At 32.5% G+C, this 19821-nt stretch overlaps 2 protein-coding genes across 2 annotated transcripts; both read right to left on the bottom strand.

The window, feature by feature from the left end:
* Positions 1 to 542: 542 nt before the first annotated feature.
* LOC130630690 (microfibril-associated glycoprotein 4-like) lies at positions 543 to 3344 on the bottom strand. The gene has a single exon (XM_057444270.1). The coding sequence runs from the start codon at positions 2743 to 2745 to the stop codon at positions 1894 to 1896; it is 852 nt and encodes a 283-aa protein (XP_057300253.1). The 5' UTR covers positions 2746 to 3344; the 3' UTR covers positions 543 to 1893.
* Positions 3345 to 3948: 604 nt separating this feature from the next.
* LOC130630678 (uncharacterized) lies at positions 3949 to 19195 on the bottom strand. Its single transcript, XM_057444262.1, has 18 exons — positions 18514 to 19195; positions 17724 to 17958; positions 17363 to 17533; positions 16900 to 16958; positions 16699 to 16828; positions 15241 to 15379; positions 13437 to 13750; positions 12632 to 12696; positions 11659 to 11736; positions 11233 to 11330; positions 10928 to 11012; positions 10582 to 10664; positions 9936 to 10124; positions 8942 to 9081; positions 6902 to 7003; positions 6678 to 6756; positions 5921 to 5985; positions 3949 to 4948 (listed from the first exon to the last, which is right to left on the bottom strand). The coding sequence occupies exons 1-18, from the start codon at positions 19156 to 19158 to the stop codon at positions 4068 to 4070; spliced, it is 3558 nt and encodes a 1185-aa protein (XP_057300245.1). The 5' UTR covers positions 19159 to 19195; the 3' UTR covers positions 3949 to 4067.
* Between the last annotated feature and the right edge of the window lie 626 nt (positions 19196 to 19821).

The raw sequence follows: 19821 nt of genomic DNA, 5'->3' as shown, positions 1-19821 counted from the left end.
CAAAACCCACATTTTGTCTGTGCGATGTTATAACCGTGCTATAACATAACACACGATATGCGATATAAAGTAGGGTCAAACTATATCGAGTTAAGGATGGGGAAAAATAGAGACTCGAAAAAAATTACAGCTACATCATTTGAACTAAAAATGTAATTGGTAAATAAAAATGTCACAAACAACCCCGACACGGGTACTTTCTATAATGGCGGCGAACTATTTCTCTAGAACTACCGAAAACACAGACTACATTGTCATAGAATTACGTTTAAAAAACTTTTGAGTTGAGCAGAAAATTTATTTGAATACTGTTTTATACACTCACAATGCTTTTCAGCAAATTCTGTTTATTCACTAACTTACAAATTTTCTCAATTTTGCAAGACAGTAGTTAAAAGTCTCGTGTTTCTTACAAGGGAGAAAAGTAGCAAGAAGAAGGAGACCGAAAACTGTTTTTGCAGATTGTCGAAAGTTTAATCGTAGTTTTTGTATATCACATATTTAACTTCATGGAATCAATTTTGGCGAGAATTAAATTTAACTACAGCATGATAGGTATATATTTTACCGTCATATAAATGTTACAGGACTTCTTTAAATGGCTGGAGCAAAAAGAAGGCACAAGTTGCCTTATCACCAAGCCCCGCTTTTTAAGCAAAAAAGATAAGAGTTGAAATAAATATCAAACTATTATAATTATATATATTAAAAAATGATTAGTATAATCTACAAAGGTCTTTGAGAGTGTGTATCTAAAATATTTACAAATGTCTATAAGTTCCGTCGTTAATGAATTTTTTTTACACTCCTCGTAAAAAACTTAAGGGTTTTGTGTGGTTTAATTGCATTAGATAAAAAAGTATTCCAAAGGTATGGTCCTCTATGTCTAATCGAGAGTGTGCTAGATTTTAATAAAATTGTTGGAATCTTATAATTAAGAAATTATACAGTATAAAAATATCATTCTTAGTAGCACGAAGCCGAAAGTAACAAGTCCTAATATTTTGCTTCTCAAAAAAAGAAATACACCTTTCCCGAGACTTATTCTTTTGATGTGCTGCAACTTTTTCTGATGAAAAACGGACAACAGATTTGAATTCCTTATCAAAAATGTCATAAACAAAGAAAATTTCAAAACTATGCAGCAAGTAAACAACCTGCTATTCTAATTTAAAGATTTGTGGCATGTGCAACCTCTTTTTGAAAACGAGGCGGGACATGGTAACTTGACCATTAAGAAGACTTTAACTGTGATATATATCTCCTCAAAATAGTACTTTCTGTTGGCGTATAAAGTTAAACTTTTACACATAAATTAAACAAAACATGCTGAATTCAAATATGGTATTCATATTTTACGAGTTTTAAAAAAAAGTATGACTCATGGTCTCGGGAAAGGTGTATTGAATGCATTTTTACAACTTATACTGTTTTTAGGACCTTTTAATGAAGAAGACGTTCAGACGTTCCCTAAAGAACGCGTAAGTTAAAATTCAGGTCTTAATTATGCAATTTTTAATAATTTTCGTGGAGCTAAGAAAAAACTCACAAAATAATTTCGCAGGAACTAACAAAAAATTATAAAATTTGTGAAATTAAACCCCCTAAAGTAGTTAAAAATTATTTCACATTCTAATTATACTCTTTTATGTAAACAATGCCCAATTTAAACAATCGGACCAACAATTCGCAAAAATAGCACACAATTTACATGGTGCGAATTTAAGTACTAAGTATAATTTGTCAGAGATAAAACATTCTTGACAAGTACTTTAGTAATAAACAATTCGACCAATATATTATTGGTTTAATCACATCAACTGATATCGCTACGATACGCGTATCTTTTTTAAGTGGAAATCTGGCTTAAGGCAAATATTTACTCTTGATTATTTAATTTTTCTTCCGTACCATCATGGTTGCTTCTTCAAGAGACTTTCCATGTGGTAAAAAAGGATGCAAGTGAATGCACTTTCCACTTTGGCACGATCCGTTAGTTGAGTATACCCCATTTAACGAGGTAAAATGACAGGCTTTCGTCCACCAAGCGCTAAATCTTTGTGCACATAAAAGTGCATTGTCGCTGTCAAAAGTGTTAAAATCTTCACCATCATGGTAGGAGAAGCTGTCTCCAGCAGGAGATGCGATTCCATCCTCTGTGTATGTTCCGGTCGTCAATTTGTATCTAGTTGATTCATCATCTACACTAAAACCATCATACAACGCCATGTATTCTGTAACATCGTTGAATTTCTTCAAGATAAACAATACTTCGTTTTCCGTATCTTTAGTAAGTAGATGTAAGTACTCATTTCCTAACCAAAACTCGTTTCTCAAGTTACCAAACCCTTCTCTGTAGGCGTTCCAAGTTCTGGTAAAGTTAACGGCGCCGTTAAAGCGCTTCTCTACGACTGTCCATCCACCACCAAGATAGTTCATTTCACAATATTTGTAGAATTCACCTACTTTATACACACCAGTTTCGGTAAATCCTCTCTTATACACATCCTTACAATCTTTAGCATGTGGAACTGAATACTTCACAAGATCTTTATCATACTGGTTGCATGATTTGGCTTCGTAATACGAGATTATAGTTGGATTGTGAGGTGTGGGTTGTGGCAATTTATAACGATCTGTACGAAGCAGGTGACAGAAAGTAATGACATCCTGTTTTGTAAAACCACAAGATTTATATGCTTCTGTCTCTCGACATCGCCCAATACAATTCTCTACATATTGCATTGGAAAGGGGGGGGGGGGGAGTTATAGCATACTTTGGTAAAATTGGGAAAGAATAATCATCCTTTCTCTGCTGCATGCTTGTGCAAAGCATTTCTGCACGGCTCCAAACAATATTAGCATTAGAGTATAAAACGTCATATCGAGTTATGATATAAACGGCTTGAGAAAAATCCTACTTTCTTTGATATTGATCAAGAGGCTTGTTTCGTTGAAAAACTATTTCGATTACATCATCTTGTTTTGTTTCTTTTCTGATGGTCACTAAAAATTATTCTATTCATTCTTAATATCAATTCATTGTGATCATCTTCATCTTACACAGCGTGCTTGATTTCACTAATACTTCGTAAACCGCAATATCTATTGTGAGAAGTACTATGAATCAAATCTATGGATGGATGAATCTCTTATAACAACACAGAGTGTGGTGTCTGTTTTCGTAACAGGCAAACAGGATTATATTCTTATAATTTTCTTTAAGTGTCAAAAAAACATTCTATAAAGAATTTAAAAAAAGTAAAAAGCTTCAAAAGTTAATTTTTTTGCCAAAATAATTTAGAACCTGCAAAAATTTTGAAAATGTTTGATTGATAGAATTGTCTCTCCAAACTAACCTCGTTTTCATGTTGATTTTGTATATTTTGGCGATGTATTTTGCGGAAGGTAAATGTTTATTAGATCTTATTTCTTATTTATTTATTCTGCAATTTCTTTTGTAGGACAAAAAATTTTTTATATATCAAACATTTATGGTTATTTTATGATTATCTTTCACTGCAGTTCCATCGGATTATGTTGCCTTTTACAGGCGCAAAAATTCAAATAAAAACATATTTGCGTATAAATACATTGTGAAAATTTTCATGTCCCGGAAGTTTTAACTAAAAGGATACCAAAACATTTGGTTTTGATTTTTTTTGTCAATCTAGCTTATTTTAAGAGGTAGCAAAACAGGGATACCTCAACTTTGGGACGGTGGACAATTTACTTCGAACACCATCAGGCGTGCTGCACCACTATACGTCAGCACAGCAAAAACAAAAGCAAATATATTGTATTATTTTTCATCTTCGATAAAACTTTGTTAATCTTGCTATATATTAGGTTACCAAATGCGAGAATAGTTGGCTACGATCGATGTTATTCATTTTAACGCACACTGGAGGGCGTTCAAGTTCGCAAAGTGGCGTACAAAAGATCAGCTTTTAAGGTGTTTGTTTGGGAAAGTTTGACCGTTCTATTTTAAAAATAAAGCAAGTAAAATGCCGGCGTAAACAGGCGTAATATAGTAAAATTTTCTCCTTATTATGGTTACGTGTGTCCTACTGTGTTTCGTATTCCGGAGCCAACATTCTTCGTCGGCGAAAAGTTTGTTTCGTCTCAACAGGCGAAAGTATCGGCGCGTTTTCTAAGCATTCCAGGCTGCTAGCTGATAGACAGGGCGATACAGTTATTGCTTGTTCTAGAGCTTTTACGATTGTTGGCGAGTTTTTTGAGCAAGACGCAGGAGTTCTAGATAATTCTAGGAAAGCATCGCGAAATGTTAAACTCTTCGGCGTATTAGCTTTTTGTTCCTTTTCAATCTCCGTTAACCAATCAGAGGTTGTCTCAGAAACAAAAAGTGAACGGTTTGGTACATTGAGATGGCATGATAGAGTTTTGTCATCCAAACTCAACAAATCTTCGTCCTTGTCGTTTTCGTCTAACCGGATTCTTTTCGTCAATCGCTTGTCCGGACTGAGAGGACGCTTCAACGTATGTTGTCGGGTCACACATTCCGTCGACTCGAAAGAAAGCGTGTTAGTTCCGCTCGTCTCAGACGAGTTGCGCGCGCAGAATATACCTCTACGCGGACACGTGGTTGTCTCGTTTACAAATTCCAAAGCCTCGAATCCAGAATCTTTCTTCTCGTTCAAAATCCGTTTATTTTCAGGCGACTTTAGATCATCAGTAAAATTTGATAAGAGAGTATTTCTTCTTTTTAACTTTCTTTCAATAGGTGTTGTGCTTACGTCACTTTTTGGTTCCGATTTAACCTCGTCTCCATGAAATTTCCAAAGATTATCGGATCCACTTTCGGACTTGTCATGGTTGTTTGTCGTCATTGTCAGATGCCGTTTGATTGCATAAAACCGTCGTGGTGATGTGTGGCAACCAAACGATTTCGAACGATGAAAGAGCGAACGCTGCTTCTTACACGGTGCTAAAGAGAGAAAAAGTACACAGAAAGGGCATGTGAGAAAAGCGAGATCCGATACTTTACGTGGTGCCAAGGACACGATTATGTGGTTTTCTCGTCATTCGACACAGTTCTGCCAGTTCTTAAGAAATATGTTTATACTCATTGATCGTTATCGGTTTAACCCTAGTCTGGGCTTTATGGGGGTAAAAAAGTCCCTTCTTCTAAATGTGACGAAAAAAGCCCCTGGACACGAATATTTGTTAGCATGTTGGAGAACAATTGAGATAAAAAAATTAATGACGTCATTTATTTGAAGATGACGTCATCATATAGTCCTACCCTGAAAAAAGCTAAAACGGTGGAACATAGAGTAACTTAGTTAATAAACGCATAAAAAAGGCTTGACTCTGGAACTGTTATAAGAATATTTGAGAGAAAGATAATTTGTCTAACATTTTTTCCGGCAACACACGTAACGTCACACCACAATTTTTTTGGCTCTGTAGAAGTTGATTAAAAATAGTGGAAAGTCGCCAAATTTCAGCCCCATCTGGTCCGAATAGGGTTAAACATTAAGGTACTTCACATCAATAATCGGGTAAAAGCAAATGTAGACAACACATCAACCTATACTTAACCGAATAATTGAATACCAAAGGCTTACTTAAAAAAGCATGTCTCGACAAGAACCCAACCTTCGTGTATTTTAACACGTGACACGTCACATGACATAAAACGTCAAAAACTCATCTACTGTGAATACACGTTGAACTCATATAAAGTAAAACTATTTTGTGCGTCGCTAACAAATTGCTGACAGCGAGCTAGATTCAATCGGCGGGCTTAAGAGATAAACCCACAACTCTACATCTTAACACACGAATACGCCATGACGAATCAGCACCTACACATGCTGAAATATCACAATTTGCTACTTACAGCCATGACGAATCAGCATCTACACATGCTGAAATATGACAATTTGCTACTTACACTGCAGTTCTTTAAGTGGCGATTCTTCGATTGGCTTCATCTTTTTGTCGATGTTGGAATGCCGTCTAAAAAGTACACAGAACCAACTGAGAAATTTTTTCGCAGCCATTTTTATTTTGTGGATGAAATTTAGTTAATTTTTGCAGGAATGTTACGCTGCTAAGAAATGTTGCTAATTTATTGTGAGAACTAATTTTCGCAGATGGCAACTCTTGATTTTTACTGAGTAAAAGATTGCAGTATGTGGAACCATATATAAATTTTTCGTAGCATGTTCGGTCGTGTGTACTGATTTTTGTCTTTATATAATATTTAAATAAAAACAAAAATAAAATGATAATAATAACAGTAAAGAAAGGAATCTTACGATCTTGTGAGATTTTGCGGCCATTTAGCTTTGCAAAATGTTGCAGGAATTAATTTCAGGATATTAACAAAAAACCGCAAAATCCGCGAAATTTAGTACCCGTGAAAAATTTGTTCCCATACAAGATTTTGGTGTTAATAGGTAGCAACACCAAAACTCGTTTTCATAAAAGAATAACAGGAACACGAAAAATAGATTAAAGAACACAATTGATACACACAACTAAAGCTCTAAATTTATAAATTTTATGAGCAGCCCTTAACGTATGATTCTCAAATTATCACTCTGTTTACCCGAGCGTTCTTTTATAACATGCTGAAAAACAGACAAATAACCACAAAATAGTCCGGCGGCATAAAATGAATAGAACAAGAGTTTGACAAGACTTACCTTTCTCTATCCTGCTTTTTCCACATCATATCATTGATTTGTTTACCTTCTGGTGTGTTTGGAACTTTAGTTCGTATGGCTAAACATATAGCATGGTTTACACTGCGCAACAAAGATGACAGATTCTCTTTAGTTCGCGAGGAGGAGGCATTAGTAAATATACATTTTATGTGTTTAAAAATACGAAATAGAAGTATATACTAAATAAATTATCGCTAACATACTCGATTCTGAATGTCTTCGTTTGTAAGTGGGTGTTACTGGTACTGCAGGTAGAGAGAAACCTTCATCAAATAGACTGCGAACCACTTTCTCTTCACTCACGTCTAGATATAGATATAGATTTTTAAATGCAAATAGTCTGTAGCAAGAAACCTATCTGGATTTTGGAAAGTTAATAATGACGTCAAAGAGTGAGTGGGTTATCTACAGCACAGAATTTAAGGAAAAAAATCATTGCAAACTTCGATTTGTGATTCATATTATTTAAACACTCGCTAGATGTATACTAGATACATTTAAAAGGGAAAAACACCTCACACAACTTGTGTCTGCATTTCAAACCTTTTTTTGCCTATCACACAAATGTAGCAAAACTACAAATTTTTACATTTAAACTCAACATTTTACACAACTCTCATCTTCCACATCTATTTTCTAACTTGTGTTAGGTTTCTCAGAAATAGTTTAAAACAGGCACACTAACATAAGAGTTTTATTCAGCTCCAAAGCAACTAATCTTAGCCATCTTATTTTGCGCAAAGAATGGTAAAGGTGCATAAAACCTAGAAGTGATAGAAAGTGTTGCGGAGCGTGGGGCTGAGTCCCCCAGGGTTCGCAAGCGAAAACAATTGGCATTCTTCATTCACAGTATGCATTAAAACCCAGTCCAACTTTACCTCTTAGCCTACTGTTTTAGTACTTACTGGTTTTTAATGCAAACTGTAAAAAACATGAATTGTAGTTTAAATATGTTAGTGATTTATATGACTATATTTTATAAGATCTGCACAATCAATAAGATTTTCGACTACCTACTTTATCACAATCTCTCTTTTTTCTAAGTCACTATTTTCTCTATATTTTATCATTCCTAATCCGCCAGTTTTGTTTTTGCTTTGCATTTACAACAACTCGTTTTAGAACATATAGCTAGTATGTTTCACATAATTATCCATCTTACTACTACTTGATCTCTTCTATAGTTCTCTTTCTAATACTTTTGTGAAACATATTATGAACTGGTTTTTGTTTTTTTGTTTTTTATATTAACCTTAATACACATACGAATATCATATATTATTTCAAAAGAAGAAGCCATTTTGTACAATTATGGAGCTAAAATATAACCTTTATTATTATTATTATTATTATTATTACTATTATTATTATTATTATTATTATTATTATTATTATTATTAAGTGTAAATTCTAGAACAGCGTGTTACGTCAACGCAAGATAAACGCTAAGTAAGTACGCAAGCATCAGTGACCTCGCATGTATTGTGCTAACAAGCGTTAACTAGCTCTTAATAACGCTAAAAATTGTTTTCACAAAACGAAGATTATATTGTTAGTTACTTTGCGTCACTTAGCACGTAGAAGAAACATGTATTAAGTTTTTCCATTCAGAAACCAGACTTGAGAAATAAGTCTCGTGAATTACAACGCTTAGACTCGTGTATTTACGTCAAACAAACGTGTATTTACGTCAAACAAACGTGTATTTACGTCAAACAAACGTGTATTTACGTCAAACAAACGTGTATTTACGTCAAACAAACGTGTATTTACGTCAAACAAACGCATATTTACGTCAAACAAACGTGTATTTACGTCAAACAAACGTGTATTTACGTCAAACAAACGTGTATTTACGTTAAACAAACGTGTATTTACGTCAAACAAACGTGTATTTACGTCAAACAAACGTGTATTTACGTCAAACAAACAAACGTGTATTTACGTCAAACAAACAAACGTGTATTTACGTCAAACAAACGTGTATTTACGTCAAACAAAGGTCAAAATACCGTCCAAAAGCCAAAGTTTCTCAACCCTCACCATTAAAACACCTACATAACAGAATTAAACTGCATTAAATTCCATCAATGTTGGAACAGCTAGTCAAAACCAGGTGTAATTATGAAAAACTCATGGAAATTTAGCGCTTTTTAAAACAAACGATTTGACGACTAAGGGTAATTATATATTTTTTAAGGTGCTTTATGTTAAGTCTACAGCGTGACGCTACAAAAACTTACTGTTCTCAACAACTTTTCTTTCTTTCTTCACCTTCTTCTTCTTTTTGTTATTACTTTTCTTCTTCATTTGCACACTGATCAATTTTTTATTGGAGTTATCACCAACGATACTTGGATGTCTTTTCAATGGTTTTCTTTCACTAAAACAATGCACAATAAAATTTAACGCAGAACAATTTTAATAGCAAAAAAATAGTTTGCAGAGATTGGTAGGCTCGTGAACAACGTGTGTCAAAAGTTTTTACATTTAGGGTGCAATTTTTTTATCCCAGCAAAAGTCCGCAATGAGGTTTTGTTACCTATTTTTAGCTAAAACACGTCAAATCTGAAGCATACAAAAAGGTAGTCAGGTGTCTCAAGAATTCAATGACTACGTTTGTTTTATTTAAACACTCGAATAAGTTGTCGGACACCGTACAAATAACAATGTTGCAATTTACCATTTTGTAAATACTCGGTTAAACCTCTCTTTAACTAAACCCCACCCTAAAAATAATTTCTGACAAATCAGTCCTAAACATCAAATAATCCACATGGGTTTACCCTGAGCAGCACAACGCTTGTTTTACAGGAAAACACATTCTATTGTAACGCTTATATATTTTAAGCCAGTAACTTACCCATAGCTATTGCAAGAAAAAACGTTTGAAAAAAAACTTTTTCCCAGACATTTAATTTTTTTTGATTTTTTTTTATAATATTCTAAGTAATTTCAGTATGTTTTGTGACATTAAACATTTATCTAAATGATAGTCTTACATCAACCTCTTTCAAACAAGCCTCTCTTTCAATAGGCCCCACTCTCTAAATCATTTATGACATAAAAACCCCAGGGGCTTAATCTAGTATTTAAGGTAATCTGAAATGCTTCTACCATACAATAACCTTAGCGTTCCTGTGATTCATAAACCCTTAAAGCATATCGTTTATGTTCAGACATGATCCCCCGTTTAATATGGTAGCAAAGGCTATATGAAATATCAATACAAAATACCTTTGCATAGAAGAGGCGACGGAGGAATCCGAGCTGTAGTATGATACTGAACTGGGAAGTTGGACAGGTTTTATAGGTGAGGTACCATCTTCACTGTCAACCTCCTCCTCACCTCTCAATTCGTTTGGAACTTCCAACATCATTTCATCGTAGAGATCGCGCAACAAGTTTGGTATACGATCAATAAAACTGAAATAAAATGTAGCTGCAACAATTTTTGAGTACGATATAAATTTCTGCAAGGTTTAAAGGGTGTGCTTATTTGAAAAAATGAAGAAAGCATAACAAATCGAAGAGTCGAGTAGGAACGGGTGGTAGAGTTGATGAGTGTCTTAAACTGTTGAAAAAGGTAGTGTGCTTTTTATTCTCAGTAAATGCAGTAAATGGTATAATTACAGTGCATAAAGAAAGCCTTTCTATAGATAAAAAATATCATGCCTGTATTCAAGTGGAACTTGAATAAACGCAAAGAAGCTGAATGACTATATAAACCACTTCATTTTACTCATTGTCTTTTTACTTTACCCTATCCCGCATTATGTCTTATATATTATTGGTGACATTAAAGCACCTAGCGATATCTGCGGTCTATGCCACGTTGTCAAATATCAGCGTGACTAAGTTGGCTTCACAAGAAGTAACATACTTTGGCAAGATTACTGTCTTTAAATGATTTCTTAAGAAGAACGTGTTTTCTTCAAACGATACACAACGCAGAAAGGAAGCAATCTAAACATTAAAAAGCATGTTCAAAAACTGCTTCGTATACTGTCATTTTTCTTTCCTGTCCACACAAAATATGCACCTTAACTACTATTATAGAGACTACTAGTGATTGTCACAACGTTGTCTTGCTTAGCCCTGATTATTTTTTCAGGCTTTACATTCGATACTTTAGATATAATCAAATCAGCTTGCTTCAGACAGTCTCATTTAACTCAGAATTAGGAAACATAGGGGAATAGATTTACATTACCAGCTATATCACTTACGAGTTTCGTCAGTTCCGCTTTGTCTTCATTTTCTTCTTGATGCATAGCAACAAATTCCAGAAGAATGTGTATCTGTAGCAGGTACCTACATATAAAACGAATAATTAATGTTTGCGAGTTCACATTATAAGTTAGACAATATTGCTTTACATTGCTTTAAGTCTTGCAACTGGATATGGGAGGACTTATAGCTCTGTTAATCGTACCTGCTAAGCATGGTCGAGCTCTGGACTTACCAATCAGCGGCGTTGTGATTACTAAACCAACCCTGTAATCACTAGGTCACTGAAAATGAGAATACTTACTCTTGAACAAGTTTGTCTTTGTTGTTGTTCGAATATTTCTCTCGAATATCATTTGAAGAATAGACGACAATGTCTTTTAAAAAAGTCATCACAGTATTCTAAATGGAACAACATTTCAATACCACAAAAACACTTGGACATAAACTTATAATAACGTAGACCAAATCAGCTTAAAGTAACACGATAACTTATACGTATTATGAATCTTAGATGTAATGGCAGAACAGTTTTAATGTTTGTAATACTTGACAACTACAAACAAGTCCACTGTAATCTTAACAAAGCTCGGTATATACGAAGTTTAGAAAGCCTGTGTTTTTTCTATGCAATTTTCATGACATGACCATCAAAAAAAGAGTTTGTATCACACTGAAGAAACAGACTTGATTTTTTATTGGTTATGCACAAATTTACTAAAAAATTTACCTTAGTCGAAGCCACGCCATTAAAGTGTTGAGAAACAGTCTTTATCAACAATTCAATTTCTCTGTGAGATATATATGACTAAATAAAGTATAGTTCCAGTACAGTGGATGCAAGAAACAACATTCACAGAGATTGTAACTACAGTCAGTGGTCACACAGTTACTGGTTATTGTGTGAAAGCGGCAAAAAATGTGATTTAAAAGCTATTTTTACAAATTTGGGATATTGAGATACTTCCAAACACAAACAATTCACGATTATTTTTTTAAGCGAAAAAAACTATTAATCATAATCTTGCACACAATCTGTATTCAGTCTGTTTACAAAATAGCTACAGTAAAATATTTTTCTGTCATAAAGTAGAGTATGGCTAACAGTTTTTCGCCCACTGAAAACGATTTATCAGATGTTATACAAGTCAATATGGTTAAATTATTGTTTTCATATGATAATAATTCATGGAGAACATTTGTCACATTTTTCTTAAATACATGTTGCTGATAAATATAACAAAAAACATGTTTATATGTAACTATGGTGGTATACCATTTTGCTACAAATAAGAATAAACAAAAATAATTTGTATGCAGACATTTTATTGATAAACAATTGACATAATCTGTTACATTGATGAGAAAATTTATGAAATTTTATTTTTTATTGATTTTCTGCTTCCTGATATTCCCATATATGTTGCGATAGAAAATTGGGAGAGCCCATGAGGTTTTCGTAAAATTTTTTATTTCAGGTGGGGCCTCAATTGGTTGTGCAGTTGTGTTGATATCCAGTTGTGTTGTTGTGTTACAGATCAAGTTGTGTTGTTGTGTTCCTGCTGGTTGTGTTTGTGATACCGCTGAGTAATCAAGTGAGACAATCAAAGTAAGTCATTATTGTTATTTAACTAAATTATACTTGGCGATTGATTTATAGTATATATATATAGTGCCAAAATAAAGAGTGACAATAATCAAACCTTTTGTACAAGGTCTTCATAAGAACTCACTGCATGTGTTTTCAATTCTTCATCTGAAGAAAATTCTAAAAAGTAAAAAGATAAATGTATTGGGTAGTATATTTATAAAAAACAAACATGTATGTTTTTAAATTTCTTCTGTATAGCTGTTGTTTTTTTGGCACAAACACAGTAAAAACATATTTTAAAGGTGTTTTTTTATTATTGATGTTGCATAAAAGATGTTTTCTTGAGCCCGCGGTATGGTTCAATAACTTGGCTAACTAATTTCACTAACCACAAAATTTTCAAAAACTGCATTTTAAAAAATAACTTGCTAGAACATGTAAACAGTTAGCATATTTCATACCATTGAATCAAAGTTATTAAGGGGATAATATTGTCATTTATTCCCATAGTAAAAAATGTAGCAAGAGAAAAATTGTTAACAAGACAAGTAGGGGCTGAAAAGTACATTTGAATTATGCATTGCGTTAGATTCAGAACACACAAATTACTTTTACAAAAGTTTAGATCAGCTTAGTTGTTATGGATAAACAATAACAATCATAGAGTTTTTAGAATTATTGCAAAAAAAATTATACGGTTATTTCAACTTATATCTTATTATTACATGTGGGATATCAAAATAATCAAACATGTTTCCTTTCACTGTCTACACAAAGCTGTTAATTATTCGCAATCTCAATTAAAATCTTCCAGTCTAATCATACTGGTTATTATTGAGAGAAATACTTCTCAAAATAATGCTGAATGTACACCTTTCTGTGAAGTTAAATAAAACCATATTATTATGGTTACTTGCCTGGAATGACGATTTCTTTTGTGGTTGTTTCTTTTATCACTTCATCTTTGTTCTCTTTTACAACAGCAGTGGTGATGTTTTCCCATTTTTGTACTTTGTCAGCAATTTTCTTCTTATACTCCATTAATCGCCAGTGAGCCCAACTCATACCTTTCATTTGATTTGATTTTCTTGTTCGTATTTTACTTTTTGTTTTTGCATTAAGCTCTTTTTCAACTTTTTCTTTTGCAAACTTTTCTTTGAAGAATTTGACTATATCTCTTGAGTTTTCTTCATTCTCTTCAACATGTTTAATACCAGAGCTGTGTATTTTTCTAGAACAAAAACTTTACATTGTTATCAATATATATCAATACAGTGAAAATACGGTAAAAAGTGGGCATTTTTGGGTGTTACGTAATTATTGAATGTTGAAAAGTCATTTAACAAACAACAACTAAAGTTATGGAGTAGTTAACAAAAATATAAAGGACCTGGTATGAGTAAAGTAGCACCATTTTGAGGATTTTTTTAATGTTTTTCAATTTCTGTAACAACGTATTGATAAAGTTTAGGTCAGCAATTATGACAATAGAAAATATCAACAATTTCTGCAGGCCAACATGACATCATAATTTATGCAGAATAATCAAATGCAAAAATCCTTAAATGTGAATATCTTGAAAATGAAGAGAAATGAAGTTCACATTACTGATCACCTTTGAATTCCTTCTCCGACTGACAAAGTTTTAATAAAAAAAACATCATGCATATTTTTCTCCAGTCGTTTAGCATGGAAATCTCTTCACAAGTCAGTCATAATTAACTTATCAGGGAGTATTTGAACAATTGAACAATTTTTTAAAATTCTTATTCTTTGCTGTTTCATGACTTTAATAATAGATCTTTAAAAGTAAAGATGTTGTTTATTAATTTATTTTTGCTAATTAAAAATTATTGTACAAAGAAGTAAAGCACTGTTTGTTTTTTGTTTTTAAGGGTTTTTCACACGGCACTACCTTTTAATACTCGACGTAACTCGCTGTACCTACAGAGGATTTTATTATGCTTTGTCACATGTAACCTATATTTGTATTTTCAACCCCCTGTGTCTATTTTCATAGTGAATTAGGGTAAATAATTAAATTTTGTGCCTCGATTTATATAATATATGTATGTGTTTATTTATATCTATAGAAATTCAACCCCAACACAATTGAAGAAAGCACACTGTTTTGAAATTTTAACAATAAGGCTTTTAGCGCAAAAATTACTGTCCACCCGACTAGTTTGACATACCCTAAACCGGCCACTGTAAGCTAATAACACTATAAAATGCCATAATTATAGAACAATACATGTCAAAAGCCCATAAAGACCTGGAATATCTTGAAAGATGGTCATACTGAAGTTGGCTATAACATACAATGACCTGAAATAACCTAACCTAAAATGTTAAATTCTAAGTCCGTTTTAAACATTGACAAGTTTAAAATGTCCAACCTATCATTAAATAGCATAGAAATTATTTAAGGATACTAATTTTAAAATTAGGCACCTTGTCTCAATACCTTGTGAAGGGAACAAAAAGAAAAATAAACTGGTACGGTATTTGAAGGAGGAATACTTTGTTAGGTATTTGAGCCTTTTAGATTGCTACACATTCTGTAATGCAATAGAAAACTGAGGAGCCAGATTTTATTTGTAATATTCAAATTTAGAATACAAAACAGGTTTAATTCAACCCTACTAAAACCAGTATTTTAACAAGAGTAGAAAAAGAATGTGATAATTTCATAGAACCACTAAGTAGATGGAAACTAACCTTATTGTATTCTTCAGTGGTGATGAAAATCCTAAATTTGGATTATAGAAAAACCAAGAGTCGGATATATTTGCTAAAGAGGTGCCATATTCTTGCTGTGTCACAACTTTGCTAATTTCAACAGAAACATTGTTGTCCTCTAAAAAAAAGAAATATAATTATTTATGAAGTCAATTTTTTTCCGTTTTACCTGTTTCCGTTTTACCTGTTGGCCGAAAGAAACCGAGTCAATGAATTCAGAACAAAAATTATAATATCACAAAACATGTAATTCCAAACTCCCCTTTTATGCTTTCCTGCATATGTTTTTCACACAGTCAGGACTGTTTTGCTTAAGTAGACTATGAACGTCCTCTGATGTGATTGTACCTACATATTTGCTCTAGTTGTGTGAAGCAAAATGTCCAGAACTGCAATGTAATATTTTAATAACAACTCTGATCTGCTAATAAAGAGCTCATGGACTAGAAATTTAAGATCTTTTTGTTGAAAACAGCAACACAAAATCTTGGGATCCTTTGCTGCACATTGCTACTGTAAAATTTGCATGTATAATGTTGAAAAAAATTCTAGAGGTTTTTTGTGCCAGTTTTAAGTCAAAGGGCTTCTTGTTTAAATTAGCATGATCATTATTTTAACAAGGTTCTAAATATTTGTAGACATTACTATACAACCAAATTGTGTCTTCATTACCTAATCCAGATTTTGGTAGATGGAACTTTAAAAACTATGATGTGATATATACATTCTTGTCATTCTAGGGAGCATGCTGTTTTCCAGGTCTTAACCATTATCACACCTGCAAAAGTTTAGCAATTTGGGCATGTGATTTTCTTCACCAAGGCTTTTTCTTCTTTGATTAGACTTAGTCAAAAGACAAAATAAAAATGTGGTAACAATTCTTTTTTTTAATTCATTTAAATAAATCCATTGCATAAATTTCGTCGTTAACCGTGTTGAAAAACCCACAGGAAATTATTTACTTTGCAGGGGATCCAAAATAAAGTTGCAACACAACCATTTTGTGCAGAAAAAGAAAAGTGGGATTTTAGTGTAAGACTGATATAAACTTAGTCAAAAGACAAAATAAAAGTGTGGTAACAATTCCTTTTCTAATTCATTCACATTAATCCATCACATCAATTTCGTCGTTAACCGTGTTGAAAAACCCACAGGAAATTATTTACTTTGCAGGGGATCCAAAATAGAGTTGGAACACAACCATTTTGTGCAGAAGAAGAAAAACGGGATTTTATTGTAAGTTACTGTTTAAGTTGCTGCTTTATATCATGACATGACAAAAGTTATAGCAGAATAGTTTAAATAATAATAATAAATGTCGATGTTTTTGACTCGACTGAAAAGGACCAAAGAAACAAGCAAGAAAATAAATAGATTTTGTTAAAATACTTTTAGTAATTATTTGATTTATTAAGCAAGCATTGAATAGCAACTCACCTGAGATATCATTGTCTTCACACAACATCTTATCATTGTTCACAATCACAATAGTGCCAATGCGTTTGGTGCAAGGTATCATAACACCTTGTAATATAGTAGAATGAGTTGAAGCATAAAGTTCAATTTTCTAAACAGGGTAATAATGCATAAAAAAATATAAAGATTTTTTGAAAACAATTTGATGGTATATGAAATTACCATTGCCATTTTTAATTTCAAGGATTGGTGTATTGTGTTTAGTTCATCAGTATGTGCATCTAAACAAAATAAAACTTGTAAGCTGCTTACTAATTTTTCATCACTTAACCTCTTATTAAGCATTAACTTTTCTGATACAGTGTGGTATACTTTTTGAAAATTATTTTTTACTTTTTTCAGGAAGCTGGAACTATTGTTTACATCATTCCAAATTACATACGCTTATGTGCAATTAAAAAGAAAAATCTTTCTAGAACAATTTAATGGCAGTCAAAATATATGCTTCAATGCAATAATATGTCTCAGAACATAATATTTTATCAAAAATAAAAAACAGTTCCTTGGGTGCTTAGTGTATGTCAGGAATATTAGCTAGGTGGTTAATTGTTACAGATACAAATGATGCAATTACTTTATTCTACTGTAGGCTATAAACAAAAACAAACAAGGGAAAATTTTTTACCATTGTCCATTTGAAGGAAGTAAAAGTATGGCTTCTTTTTACTTGAAAGCATATCAGGAGATAAATCTTTTCGTTTAATGCTGTCTTTGATTTTAACATACTGAACGACAATGTCATTTTTCTTGTTCTTTAAATTCGTAACAGAACACAGAATAATGCTCAAACTTGTTGCTGGTGAAAGAACAAGTAACTTATAAACAAACAAACGTACAATGTACTGGCCTGGTAATTAGATTACCCTGAAAAAAACAATGGTACAGCAGCATAATTGTGCATTGCACATTGTATAGTGATTGATAGTCTTATTCCAATGACCTTGACGTTTTTAAGTCCTTAAAAATAATAAATTTTATACATATACCTTCACTTAACAACAATGTGCAATTTGTATATTGAGTACCAATATTATATTCCTTAGATGAAATTGGCAAAAGACCACGCATTAAAGATGTAACACCAACAAAATCTGCAAAAGATTTCTTTTTCTCAACATTTTCTGAGTGTAGCCACCACATTGACAGGTGTTCAATAGGAATAACACAACCATGAACAGATTCTAACCCTTCCTTTAATATGTTATGTGATTCCTCAGATACCTAAATCAAAGGATTGGAATAATCAATCAGATGAAGTGAACACACACGTCTATTTTAATATAAATCATTTTCTTAAATTCCAGGCCTTGCTAACAAGATCCAAAATTGCAATATCTGAGCTCTTCACAGTGGTGTTTTGTGATTATTGGTTAACACAATACAGCTTTATTCAGCGCTTTTAGTTTTATAATGCAGGATTTTAGAGGAATTGAAAGTCTTCTTTTATAAATATAACTATTCACAGGTACCACAGGAAACTTAGCCCTGTTATATGCATCTTATATTGATTTCTTTTGTTTTTCGTCAAAGTTTACATCAGATAACTATTTTGTGGGCGAGACATGAACTCTATTTTTTAACATGCAATAATAGCTAATGTGTTTAACAATAGGCAACAATAACAACGGAAGTTCTGACATTACTCAAAGTGCTGACACTACCGCAACCTCTTGCAAAGGTGTACATGTAAATTTACCTTTAGGCAGTACTGTATAAAATCATTTGGTCTTGCACCTTCCTGTTTTAATTGTCCCATAAAAAATATATTTAACATACCTTAGATTGTAGACAAAAACCAGTGTCTATCCAACATAAAGTTAACTTTGATTGTTTAAAAAATTTGTTGTACAAAACACCAGGGAATAAAAATTTGATAAAACTATTGGCGTCATCATAAGTCGAATTAAAGTAAGTACTTTCAATCTGCGTATTCTTGTTGGGACATGTAGTAAATAAAAAAACAATATTCATGATATCCAAATCAAACTTCTGTTCATTATATAATGTCTTTTTTGCTGGTGAAAACAATTCTGGCCGGTCCCATTGAAAATCAGTTAATAAGTCTGTCAAAGTAGATTTCAGCTGCTCCCCATTTGGTAATTTTTTCTTGTTAACTTGTATCTCCTCATAGTTTAGGAGGTTTTCATACAATTCTTTCTCAAATTTATTAAAATTGCCAACAGTATAATCAAGAAAGGGGTATTGTTTATATCTTCTGTAACCAGCATTGCTTTTGCCAGAATTGTAGAATTTGTATCCCCAAAGAACTGAGGCTTTCACATCTGCATCATGAAACGCATGTGAAAAGTAAGACAAAATACGCAAGCAACTTAAGTGAATATTCTGCAGCACTCTTTTAGTTTTGTCAATATTGCTTTGGTTCTGATCAATCAGAAAGACAATTCTTGGACAAGATGGCATAATTTTTTTTTTTCAATCTATAGAGATAAAAATTACATAACCCAAAATTAAAACAGGAAACAGTTTTATATTAGCTATAATACATTTAATTCCATAACTAATTTTACAGTGCACAATATAAAATACAATCTGTTATCACAAAATTCAGATTTCTCCAACACAAACAATAAGATGGTCTTATTGTTTGTGTTAAAAACTTCTTTAACTTTAAAATAAACGTTTATTATTATTTATATAGGTTAAGACAGGTTAAATGACCCCAGCAATAACTAGTCAAACAATAACTAGTCAATAAACCCATTAAAAACGCACAAAAAGAATTGAAAAGATCTGTCTTGAATTTTGATAATGTCAGCAATGACCAACCAATACACAAAAAACTTTTTAGAGCTTGAAATACCAACCAAGAAATGTACAAGATATTGGGGTTTTAATTTTTTTGATGACATCATTAACCAATCTGTTCTGAAACGGGTGGGCTGACCTGACTATAGAAAATGGGTCAACTTTCCCAAATGGTTTCCAGTTATCAATGCAATCAAAAATAACTGACTTCACCACTTATTTGCTCTTAAGGTTAATTTTAACTTTTTACACATTCATTTTCAGGGGGACTTTAAGGTGAAGGCATACCTTTTGAGCATGGTTTTTTTAAATGGCTAT

The sequence above is a fragment of the Hydractinia symbiolongicarpus genome, chromosome 1, assembly GCF_029227915.1.
Source record: "Hydractinia symbiolongicarpus strain clone_291-10 chromosome 1, HSymV2.1, whole genome shotgun sequence".
NCBI lineage: Eukaryota > Metazoa > Cnidaria > Hydrozoa > Anthoathecata > Hydractiniidae > Hydractinia > Hydractinia symbiolongicarpus.
The sequence above is the reverse complement of the archived record's forward strand: the minus strand, read 5'-3'. Positions and strand labels throughout refer to the sequence as shown.